This window comes from Biomphalaria glabrata, chromosome 5 (genome assembly GCF_947242115.1).
Source record: "Biomphalaria glabrata chromosome 5, xgBioGlab47.1, whole genome shotgun sequence".
NCBI classification, from domain to species: domain Eukaryota; kingdom Metazoa; phylum Mollusca; class Gastropoda; family Planorbidae; genus Biomphalaria; species Biomphalaria glabrata.
In genome coordinates this window covers 43,272,749-43,285,736 of record NC_074715.1, presented here as the reverse complement: position 1 = coordinate 43,285,736, position 12,988 = coordinate 43,272,749, and the positions used below count along the sequence as shown (strand labels likewise).

The 12,988-nt window shown below is 37.9% G+C and overlaps 1 protein-coding gene across 2 annotated transcripts in view; it reads left to right on the top strand.

Annotated features, from left to right (window-relative positions):
• LOC106063662 (transcription factor AP-2-beta-like) overlaps positions 1 to 12,988 on the top strand; it is a 127,223-nt gene that overhangs the window by 77,333 nt on the left and 36,902 nt on the right. For both annotated transcript variants that reach the window (XM_013222117.2, XM_013222105.2), the window contains one exon: positions 6,316 to 6,771. In XM_013222117.2, the coding sequence (XP_013077571.2) occupies positions 6,316 to 6,771 (456 nt within the window). The remainder of the gene's footprint in view (positions 1 to 6,315; positions 6,772 to 12,988) is intronic.

Sequence of the window (12,988 nt, the reverse complement as noted above, 5' to 3'; positions counted from 1 at the left end):
CTTATAATTATTTTTAACCAACTCCGGGACCTATTATCCTTCAGAAAAATAAAATTAAAATGCTGTTCTATGTAGCCAGAATGTTTTTGTCATATTGGTTTTGGCGATGTCTCCACACTATTCTTTGAGAACCATTCCCTAGACCGCAAACGTTTTCCCTAACGGAACACTTTGCTTATTTTTTCTTTGAGAGAGATTAATTCACGTGGTGGCCAACTAGTTAATTATTCCAGTAGCTTCGTGGCACTCCTATTCACTAGGGTTCCAAGGAACACAGTTTGGGAAACACTGGCCTAGACCAACACTGAGTTGAAAGATGGCTGAGATAATTCGATATACAGTTTATACTGCCCGCGTGTATAATGCATGCAGAACATTTCAAATTATCAAAATCTTCAAATGCCCCCCCACCCCAGTGTACCCACCCACCGCGGTTTTTAAGCCTCCCCCTCCTCCCCTGTCTTCCCCGTGACATCTACAAAATAGAAAGGTTTGCACACTGCCGACACGAGTTGTTTAAAACTGTCTTGTGGCCGGCCTTTAAGTTTATTAAATACAAACTCCATGGCAGCGCGTCAAATGAGGATTTGAACCTGTACTGGTGGGGAGAGAGGGGCATTGGTGGATACCTTTAAAAAAAAATTAAGGTAGAATTGAAAAGGGGGAAGGGTTTAGGGGGATTCTGTTCAATTGAAAGCTTGTCTATTTTTTTTTTGGTGTCCAGAGTAGGTTTTTATAATGTGAGAATCACTGTGAGATGGAATCTATGCGTGCCATTATGATGTTTACAACTGCTTGTTCAATCGGCTCAAGTCATTGGAAGCTGGCATTCTGGCTGTAGTGTGTATATGTGTGCCGTGGGGGTATGTGTGTTTGGTGTGGTGTGTGTGTGTGTGTGCCATGATGGTGTGTTTAAGTGTGTGGGTGGTTGTGAATGACATGTGCATGAAATAGCTGCACGTGGGGTCTAAAGGAGAAAAAAAAGGTGATTGGTAGGTCTTAGGAAAAAAAAGTTCAGGCGTAATGAAAAATGCAACAGGTGTAATTTAATCGCTATCTATCTATCTATCTTTTTATCTATCTATCTGTCCATACATCCATCCAGGGCGATTTTCATAAAATGGAGGCGATTCCATATACCGCCATTTTTTTTTGTGGTGTACAGAATACAAAAGTATTGACACATTTTACTTGTAAACGGTGAATAACTTTTAGTATGAATATATATGTATATCGAATGTGTCGCCAATAAATGTGATCCGTGTAAATTATGGCATGCATCTGGTAATAGCACAGACCATCTTAAACTTTACAATTTAGTGACAACATTTTCCGTGACTCAAGACTTGAAAAACAATTCTTATTGAAAAAAAAAAGCTGATAGATTTCTTTGTTTACAATCACGACAGAGTTTTGGAATAACATATTATAAACCTAGTTACAGTGTATTACGGTCCAAAACCCCGTAGAGTAGTGCTGGGAATAGCAGCATGATACTTTTGCATGGTGCAGACTGCAGAAGAGGATGTTGATTTAACAACAAAAAAAGTTGATAGAAGAAGAATGCTATTATTATTTTGGATTCAATACGGATTTTTTTTTCCTAAAAATTTTGAACATGTTCATCCCCATTCTGCCCAAAATCAACTTAGTTGTCATCACTTTTTCAACTTCACTGTAACAAGCAACATATTTCACTGTAACACGTTGCAAGTGACTAAGTTGTCATCACTGATGTAATTTCACTTTAACAATATCAGTTAAAATACTTCTTTAATGAAATCGAGACCTATTCACCCTGGACTTCTCAGAAAATAACGGCTTCTGTTTGGTACATAAATGTCCAAAGTGAACTCTATGACCTCTTGCGTTGCATCACGTGACTCTTGATCTTATTACATATGTACTGGCCATTGAGCTAGAGATAAATGGGGTCTAGAATCATTACTTTGTATTCAATGCTAGGCGACGTCTCTTAATGTCCTTTCCTGGGATTTCTCACCCGACGAGGTGAAACAGACGAAGAGAGTCTCCATGATGACCTTGTCAATGTATAGAGATTCACTCGGTGACCTTCACGGCGGGTCTTCGGAAAATCTAATAGACTAGCTAATTACCTTTCCTTTTACTTCTGTTTTGAGACTACAAATACTAGCAAGCAGTTGAAGCATGGAAATCATTGGGACAAAAAAAAATGCATTGATTTTAGAAGGCAGGGCGATCATTGGCATTACTGACTTGTGTACATCTTTGAGAGTATATCATGGGCATTACTGACTTGTGTACATCTTTGAGAGTATATCATGAGCATTACTGACTTGTGTACATCTTTGAGAGTATATCATGGACATTACTTACTTGTGTACATCTTTGAGAGTAAATCATGGACATTACTGACTTGTGTACATCTTTGAGAGTATATCATGGACATTACTGACTTGTGTACATCTTTGAGAGTATATCATGGACATTACTTACTTGTGTACATCTTTGAGAGTATATCATGGGCATTACTGACTTGTGTAGATCTTTGAGAGTATATCATGGACATTACTGACTTGTGTACATCTTTGAGAGTATATCATGGACATTACTTACTTGTGTACATCTTTGAGAGTAAATCATGGGCATTACTGACTTGTGTACATCTTTGAGAGTATATCATGGACATTACTTACTTGTGTACATCTTTGAGAGTAAATCATGGGCATTACTGACTTGTGTATATCTTTGAGAGTAAATCATGGGCATTACTGACTTGTGTACATCTTTGAGAGTAAATCATGGGCATTACTGACTTGTGTACATCTTTGAGAGTTTATCATGGGCATTACTGACTTGTGTATATCTTTGAGAGTATATCATGGGCATTACTGACTTGTGTACATCTTTGAGAGTATATCATGGGCATTACTGACTTGTGTACATCTTTGAGAGTATATCATGGACATTACTTACTTGTGTACATCTTTGAGAGTATATCATGGACATTACTGACTTGTGTACATCTTTGAGAGTAAATCATGGGCATTACTGACTTGTGTATATCTTTGAGAGTAAATCATGGGCATTACTGACTTGTGTACATCTTTGAGAGTATATCATGGACATTACTGACTTGTGTACATCTTTGAGAGTAAATCATGGGCATTACTGACTTGTGTATATCTTTGAGAGTAAATCATGGGCATTACTGACTTGTGTATATCTTTGAGAGTAAATCATGAGCATTACTGACTTGTGTATATCTTTGAGAGTAAATCATGAGCATTACTGACTTGTGTATATCTTTGAGAGTATGTCATGGGCATTAATGACTTGTGTACATCTTTGAGAGTATATCATAGGCATTATTGACTTGTGTACATCTTTGAGAGTATATCATAGGCATTATTGATTTAGTGCCAAAAAAAGTTTTTTTTTTCTTTCACTGAAGGAAGTGGTCATCGAATCTTAATGGAGGAGCTCAATGTTATTGTTCTCCATCGGCTAAGTCAATCTGATGTCAACAGTAAAAGACGTTAATACTTTTTCTTGTGGATGTTAAACTTTTTGTTTGACCACTAAACATTCAAAATATCTGACCTATTCATTATTATAAATTTGAAATTCTTTTTCTTATTTTGTTGTCGCCACTAGCGGCAGAGGAGACTATAGGAGCTCATTTCTAGGTTGGAAAAAAAAAGATTTATAGATAGCCGTTTCTGAGTGTTCACAGCTTGGGCTTCACATAATAATTTTATAATGTTTTTTTTATTTTGAAACAATAAGCACCGGTACAGTGTACTGATACCTTTTTTAATGTGGGGAAACAATTATTACTTTATTATTAATTTATTAGTAGTTAAAAGTTAGGGAATCCATCACTGAGTACCGTAAAGGCACTGTAATTTTGTATCTGTTTTATCTCATAAGTCCAAATGTTCTGTACTGGTACTTAAGATGCTGTAGGGTGCATTGAATTATACATACTCATTTAAACTTACCTCCCCTGATTGCTCCTCAGGATAAAATATAAATAAGTTGCAAATAGGATGTCGTTCTCAACCCATCTCTCTCTCTCTCTCTCTCTCTCTCTCTCTCTCTCTCTCTCTCACTCTGTGTGTGTGTGTGTTAATTGATCTTAATACATTGTGTTAAAAATAACTCCAGATAGCCTCTAACCATACCATTGAAAACTATAACTTGTATCCGTTTAAGTCTTTGACTTCCATTTTTAGCGCCAAATTTATATACAATGATTAGCTAGGCGCTGTTTGAAAGCGATCCATATGACTTCACAGCACTAGACAAAAAACCATTCATCCGCGAAAGGGAGGATCATTGTGACTAAAAGGGAAAATATATCCCGAAATGACGTGGACTATATTTTCTTTCACCTCGAAAAAGGATTTTAGATTTGGGGAAAAATTGTAGACCCAAATTGGTAGACATGGAGTCGTCAAATGTTTAGGGATTGGTCTTTTAAACCAATCAAACGTAATTTGGTCATCGATTAATGGATGTCTAGACTACCTGAATGTTGAAAGAATGACAAATAGACAAGTGTGTACCTCGTACTTCCTGCTGACATTCACAGCCAGTCAAAAAAAAAAGTAAAAGTTCCACACCAACGACTCTATTCGATCTGTTCTATGATAAAGAATGATCACTCACAAAAAAATAGAAAATGTGGATGAGCTATGAACACGTATGTTGATGACGTCATATCAACAACAAATGTATCAAACATTCTAAGTGGACACTGTTAAGGAGACCGCAATACATTCTGTTTCCCTTTAACAAATGTTGATCCTGACAGTGTCTATCAGTCTCCTTTAATAATAATAATAAGAAATAATGAACAATGTGAGTTTTGAGTTTTTGGCACATCGGCACACTTTAGGCCATGTCGTGCCCGTACTCCCTAAAGGGTCAGGTAACTAATGTTCTAGACGTATGTATTTATCTGTCAATTTTATTTGAAGTAATTTTTACATTGTAGATCTACAGATTTCTATATATCGAAAGTCAAATTCTTTCAACGGCTTTCATACTAATATAAAGCTGTTGTATAACAAGGAGTCCAGTGCTTTTCTTTGTGACGGGTCGCACCGGTACGGTGTTAAGATATTCACGAATGTGTGAAAAAAAAATATTTTCTCGTATTTTAACGTTTATTATTAATTTATTAGTAATTAAAAGTTAGGCAATCCATCACTGAGTACCGGCACCTATTACGAAAAAAAAAAACAAGCACTGACAAGGACTGATATCTACTAGCTCTATCTTTGTTGTTCTCATTAAAGTTCTGTTATATTGAACTGCACAGCCACTGCTTTATGTTTGTTTCATCACAGGAATTTTGGGCTTGTCTCTTTTCGGGCTTCCTTTTTAATCTTTATTGTCAAATTAATATGTTCTCTTTAAATGTATTCAAACCATTAAATTAAATAGTACATTAATTAAGATAATACAATTTTCTAATTACACTGTGCATAGTCTTAGACTTCTATATTTTAATTCGAGTACTCTCTTGTACTTATAAAGATATGTGATTTACTTGTCAAATTATTTTATTAATTTGTGTATCTCGAAAGGTACATGTGTACCTAATATAAATTTAAAACTATCTTTAGAAAAAAACAACTTTCAACTTGTTTACTTATTTATGTTTAATTATTTCTTATCAGTATTATTTATTACTAAAAATAAAACATGTTCGTTAAAAACTGTATTGAGAATCTCCCTTTAATATTTTCCATTCCGCAGCTTTACATAGCATTGTTAGTTCCCCAGATATATAATTTACTAACCATAAATAAACCTACAAAAGATATTTAGTGTATTTTAGGTATTTATGTCAGTGTTTCTCAGACCTTTATCAGTGGCCCCAAATTTAAAAAAAAAAAATCGTTCTTGAGCTCCTTCACCCCATGTATGTAAATGTGTTGTTCTCGTGTATGAGACTAATGACTGTGTGGTCAAAATAGAGCTCAAGTAGGTTAGATCTTTGTGTTCTAATGCTGGTACTGAGGATAATGATGAGACACTACTGCTCTAACGAGATGCACACAAGTACAAGATAACTATCAATTAGCAGAACTGATTGTCTTCCCATGGAAGTTGCCGCCTAATAATCGCCAGTTATAATGATACTTGCCCGTCATACCATTTCCAAACCAATTAGCATCGACTTAACGCCGCGGGAAGATTAGACCTGATAGACTCTAGAACATTCCAGTGAAATCTCAAAGACGGGAGTAATTTGTAAGAGCCAAGGCTCTTATTTTTCACTTTCACAAAATCAATAATGTTTCTTTTTGACCTTTTCAGGATCGGCGCCCAGATCTGGTAGGTTCACATGGAGGGTTCGGTCATCTAGTCAGCTCCGGTTCAGGATCGTTCTCTTCGGCTCCACGGCTCAGCCACACGCCTGGCGGCGCCACCGACTTCCAGCCTCCGTACTTTCCGCCCCCTTACCAGCCTCAGCAGGACTTTCATCATCACCAGGTTGACCCCTACAGTCACGTCAACCCCTTCCAACAGACCCCTCAGCACTACAACCAGTTGCACCCGTCGGATAGAAATGTTCTGGCCCGCCGGGACGACCCCCTCAACATGCACCCGGGCCTCGGGGGCTACGACACACGTCGGCCGGACTATATGACAGGCCTGAGACGGCCTGATGTACTTCATCACCCCTCACACCACGGCCTCGGCCTGGACCAGGATCCTACATTGCTCAACCTTCACTCAAACCCTCTGGCAGGACTCGAAGATGCCAATCAAGTAAGTATTTTACTTTATACTTACAATTATCTTATATTTCAAACTTTGTTTTACTTTATCTTATTAATTACAGACGTTACTTTAAAAAAAGAGAACATTATGTATAGTCATTACATCTACATTAATCTAGTCGTGCATGTTAATTAGAGACTTAATCTCATTGTCATTGGTTTTCCTGGCTGATTCAGACAACCCGTTCCATGCTCTAATGAGACAAGGGAAGGAAAGAGCACTTGTATAAACCAGTCCTTGCATGTGGGATAAGAAATGTGCCTTCATCTTTGTGTCTTTCTGAGTATTTTATTAGTTGTGTGTGTGTGTGTGTGGGGGTATTCTTAAGTTGGGGTTTTTCTCTGGCAAGATATTAAATGAATACTGGAGATCTTCGAACAGGGCTTGTGGAGGCTATAGCTTACATAATGTACATGCCAAGTAGGAGTATACCATAAGCAGACTTGATAAGTTCACAGCATTCAACATGGAATGTCCCAGTCTTAACCACTGGTGCTATACTTGTTCAGCTGACCAGTTGCCTCTGTTTCTCCCCGAGTTTTATACCCATGCTTTTATCTGGAATGTTGTCAGTCAATTCTTGGCTGATCGTTTCTTACGAATGTATTGTGTACGAACAGAATTGTATAAGTTATTATCTATTTCATAGCTTACTTATTAAATAAGATGACGATAAAAGGGGGGGGGGGCAAATCCAGAGAGAATTTTGGATCTATACACACACACACATAGATATCTCCGCGCTGACCTCCGCCGACACACACCTGTGTCGACACGCCGCCTGCCTTGATTAATTCTACACAATATCTTCATCAATAGTAGCGCGCACACACTCTCGTGGGCCAGATACAAGAACTGCTTTCTTTCACACCTGCTCAGCAGTCTCTCTCTCTCATTTTTTTTTTACGCGAGACCATGAATCAATGAAGTGTCGCAGGCGACATTGGCAACGAAACACCTTGACAAATTTCACCAAGCTTTAAATAATAAGGCAATAAAAAGGGTGGTGGGGGGGGGACGGGGGAGTATGAAAAACGATTTGCCTTGTTTCATAACGGCCAACAACGGACTTGAAGTACTCCCGTCTCTCAGTTCATAAGAGACTACGGTGTGAATTGGGCGAGGCCCTACCCACGCTTCACCTCTCTTTAGAAAGGCCCCAATTGAAAGAGTCCTCCGTACAAATTGCGGACCATAAAAGCCCTTGTGTACTTCCTTTTTTTTTTTTTTATATAGTTTGGTCTCTTATGTTTGTAGCGACTTCCACGATGTGGGCTCCCCTCGTGAACAACGACATCCTCCCCAACTCCCGCGAGAGCCTTGTCTGTTGACTTAGCTAAACCGATTCATAATGATATTATAGTTAGGTCCTCTGAGTGTAGATCCAGCGAGAGATTCCCGAACAGAGGCGAGGGCCGCGATTCATCCTCCGTGTACGACAAATTTATTTTTATTGTTGGGAAAAGTTTTTTTCTTTTTCGGTGAAGAAGGGGGGCGTTAGGGTGGGGTGGGGGGCTTTTAGAAGGAATCAGCGAAAGGCCAGCTGGAAAGCAAATAAACTCATGTTGAATAATATACGTAATATACATATATATACGTATACATTAGGACTTGAGTATCTTATCTTATCTTATTTTATATATTGTCAATGGTCTATACAATACTGGAAATGTTCACGATAAACTGAACACTGTAAGAGACTCTAAATTGAACAAACTAAATAGAAAATTAAGCCGCTAACGGAAGAACTTTGGAAATACGATTCTGCAGTGATGAAAAGTGCAAACACTTTGAAATATAATTTAAAAAAAAAAAAAAAAAACTTATCAAAACTGCACGCCGGATACACCAAAAAAATATTTTCTCACCACAAATGAAAATCTCTAGTAAAAAAAAAGTGAACCTCGTTGTAGTACTTACGTTGACAAGTTTGACTCAGAAGCAACACAAGGCGACATCATGTGTCGCGGGAAGGGTCGGCAATATCAACATAGTTGGCAACGATAGTTTGAACACTCCATACACTAAGGCAGATAAATGGCAACATCGTAATAAACTATTCAGGGAAAAGGCTCATTAAACCCCAATTAAAAAGATTTTTTTTTTTGTCAAATTTTTAAAGTCAAGTCACCTTGCTCGCTGCTACAGCCCGTCATATTATTTCCCTTTGGAATTATCAGTGTGTTGCCATGGCAACCACTGGCTCGTGTTTTGCGGTAGCAGTAACATTATTCGCGCATGGTATTTATGCGATCAATTTGATTTTGTTTAGACACTAAACACGGCGCTATTAGAACAGAAACATTTCCCAACAATGAATTAGACTTTCTAGGACGCCTGGACCCAATGTTTTTTTTTTTTAAAGGAGCCAATTATCAAGAAACGGTTGGTAAGTCTACACTCTATCTGGGTTGTGCAAGATTATACAGCGTCAGCAAGCATTTTTTTTTTTTAGTTTAGAATGATAAAGAAAGGGGGTATGGGCGAATGAGCGTTAGATAAATTTAATATTAGAACGGAACAGCCTGCCGTGATTTCTATTTTTAGTCTACATGCCTAATAAGATCTCAGTTTATTTGGCTATTTACCAGTCGCCCTTTATTCTATTACTGAACGATTCAGAGTTGTTTTTCTTGATTGTGTTCATCCCAGTTGCAAAGGTAGACAACATCGGAGTCTTTGTTCTCTGAAAACAATAACTCAACTTAGGAATGAAGAAAGCACAGAACTGGGATAGAATTCCAAATTCTTTAATTTAAAAAAAATCCAACAATAATTACACAAATTAGAATCACAAATATTGAAAGCCCATAAAACAGATTAGTGAAGCCAAAGTAGTACTATGAGTAGAACGAACCAAGTGAACCAGGTTTGTGTCCATTATAGACAAGACTGAACTGACTAGATAACTCTCGAGCAGTAATTTCTGACCTTCAAGATCTAGACTAAGAAGAGAAAGAAGAGAAAGCCAGTTGGAGTAATGTGGTGGTGATATTTAGGAAGCTAAAGAAAATATAAGTAAGAAAATGAAAAAGAAGATATGGAAAGATTTGGATTAAATAGTGGAATAAATAGCTTTATAAGCACTGACATGGACGCTAAATTAAAAGATCGTTGATTAGTTAGTTAGTTACTTATTGTTTTTAAATGCGTTTTTTTTTTTAAATTAATGGTTGTGCTATTCCAATAGAACTAATGTGTAAAACTTCTTCTAAAGTGTTAATATTTTGTGCAGCAAACGAAAGATTTTACAAATTTGAATCTGTATTGCTAAAAAGAGCAAAAATTAAAATAATTAATAAATACCTTTTAAAAAACAAAGCTTATCACTACTTCCGTATTATGCCCACCGGTTACACCAAGAGAAGAAAAAAAAGGCATCTATTTATAGCAATAGACGGCATAGATGAAACATCTCTTATTGACAAACGAACATAAGAATAAGTCCCAATAACAAAGGTTTGTATCAGCGGGGGAGTTGGGACACAAAGTGGCGAGGAAGTGTTAGATAGAGTCCGTTTGGGGGGGGGGGGGGGGGAATTCTGTCGTTTGAAGTTGTCCGTCTTGTAATGAAGTGACATCGCTTGTCACACGGACCATGATGGATGACAGCAATGTGTCACAACATGGCGGCGAAGGCTTATAGAACGAGATATTGCAGGTCTAGGCTTAGTCAAAGTCGGCACACACACACAGGCGCGCACACACACACACACACACGCACACACACACACACACACTCGAACACGGATTCAAGGGCTAACTTTCATTATGTATGACTCCTTATTGATAGTTAAGGGCCATTTATATATGTATATATATATATATATAGAATAACAAAATAGACATGGATTTATATGTAGAGGCAACCAGAGAGTGTAGAGGGGGATGGAAGGGTGGTGAACTCCTTATTTAGCGTGCGAACGTAGTCACGTCATTAACGTTACGTTCAGTGCATTGTGTTTATAATATTCACTCTGCACTCAGATATTGTCTGATTGTACACATTTTTCCTTATAGAGCTCCTCGCTCACACGGACAGCAACTTTGAGCTAACGTTGATTAGAGCTAACGTTGATTAGAGCTAACGTTGATTAGAGCTAACGTTGATTAGAGCTAACGTTGATTAGGCTAACGTTGATTAGAGCTAACGTTGATTAGAGCTAACGTTGAGAGCCAACTTTGCGACATTTGACCTCCGAGGCTCTCTTTTCTCATAAACCCACTGGGATTATTTTTCTTTTACACTTTATTTTTTCTTAACTGATTATTTTTGTATCTGTTAAAAAAAAACAGAGCCTATGAGAGTTTCTTTGAGCACACTAAGTCTCTGAGACTTTTCTTGTCACTATTGCACTGAGCCTCTGAGATTTGTCTTTTCTCTTTTAAACTGAGTCACTTAGACTTTATTCTAAACATGTTGAGTCTTTGAGGACTCTGAAGTACACTCAGTACTACAGATGATTAATAATGATTTGTTCTATAACTATTCTGTAACGCATATCAAAGATTTATTTTATTGTCCCAGTGTTGGTGAAATAATGCAGGGTGGTCCTAACACTTCCATGAACGTGGCAATGAAAGTAAGACGCCAGAGATGGCGCATGCAATTGTTTTTAATACCAATTTTGTTTGAGGAATTCTTTTTTTAAACCAAACTAAATTTAGTTGTTTGATTCATTTCCAAATTTGTGGCCCAGGAGATCCACATGGGGGCAATCTTGATATTACTCATCACAAAAATTATATCCTCTCTCTTTATTTCAAAATCATGTGGTACATATACATATTTAAGTCTCAACTGTATTCAGAAACAAACAAACTTCTCCCCTACCCACACTGAAGGTCGTAGACCAAAACAAATGACCAAAGAATTTCCGCTCAGACTCGGCCTCGTGCCGGCGCCGTCAACACATTTCCTGGTCACTCGATAGCCCAGAACTCAAAAGGCGGGAAATAAATAATAATTTTTCATCCATGAAATAAACAGATCGTCTGCGGGGGACTTTTTGTTGTGTTTTAAAGTCTGGGCCTACCGCAGGCACATTGGTGGGCCCCCGTTTAGTCTTGCCCCTCCCACAATTTCCATTTCTCGTAAGAGTAACACTTGCAGATTGGACCGCGGCCCCGCAGAGCAAACAATGGTTCGGCCACAGCCTTCGTCGGCTGCACTCGGGAGCACAGGGCTATCTTGTTTGTCAAAATAAACCCAAGGGACTGCACTGGTGCAGCGAGTTCTTTGATGATGTAGTTGCGCCCCCTGGCCTTTTATTGTATTACTGCGCAGCGCGTTTAAACAAAAGAAAGAGGTCAACAGTTCCGGTCTGAGAATTTTGGTAGCTTGAAAGTTTGGAATGGACTGGAGCTTGCAATGCGCGTGCATGTATTCATTTTAATAATCAATGATTGAAATAATTATTTAAAATATCTACATCTATATAGAACGGATGCGTTTGAAGGGAAATGGATCTATTCTTAAAAATTAAGTTCTTTAAATTCTAAAATCCTTTATTTTGTCTGTATAGTGGGCATGAGTCAATGAGCTTATTAATGTACATGCATGTAGCCAGTGTCGTAAGCAAGGTACCCGTCGGCCAGGGTATAGGTGCTCTTCCGTAGATTGAGCATAGCAAAAATTGACATACCAATGGAATTAGAATCTTTATTTAGTGTATATTTCTTGACATTTAAATCAGTAATGACTTCGTACAATTAACCTAAGACATGATATAGATATCAGACATTAAAAATGGTAGTAAACCTTGTCCGTATGTAAGTTCAGCGCCCCCCTGGGTCCGGTCGCAATGAACCACTTAGCCACATGGTTCACTACGCTACTGCATGAAGCCTATATAGATCTGTATGCTTATGTCTTCCACTCGTTAGATGATGGATTCACTAGTAATTAATTGAGTTGTCTCTCTTGAGAGCGGTAATTGTTTTTATTGTTCCCATGTATTTAAATGCGTTAAATGTGTCCAAGCTGTGTGTCCAAGCTGTGTGTCCAAGCTGTGTGTCCAAATCAAATAGTCTTTCATTCCGAGCCACATCGATTTATTTTCTTTACATAATCTTCTTCATGATCCCACAATACCAGTCTGCCATCGCCAGTTCTGACCCCTCGTCTTCAATCTTAACAAGGATTAAAACAAAACATTTCGTTTTTTTTTTTTTTAAATAAGCGTGTCAAAGAAAAAAAAAACCA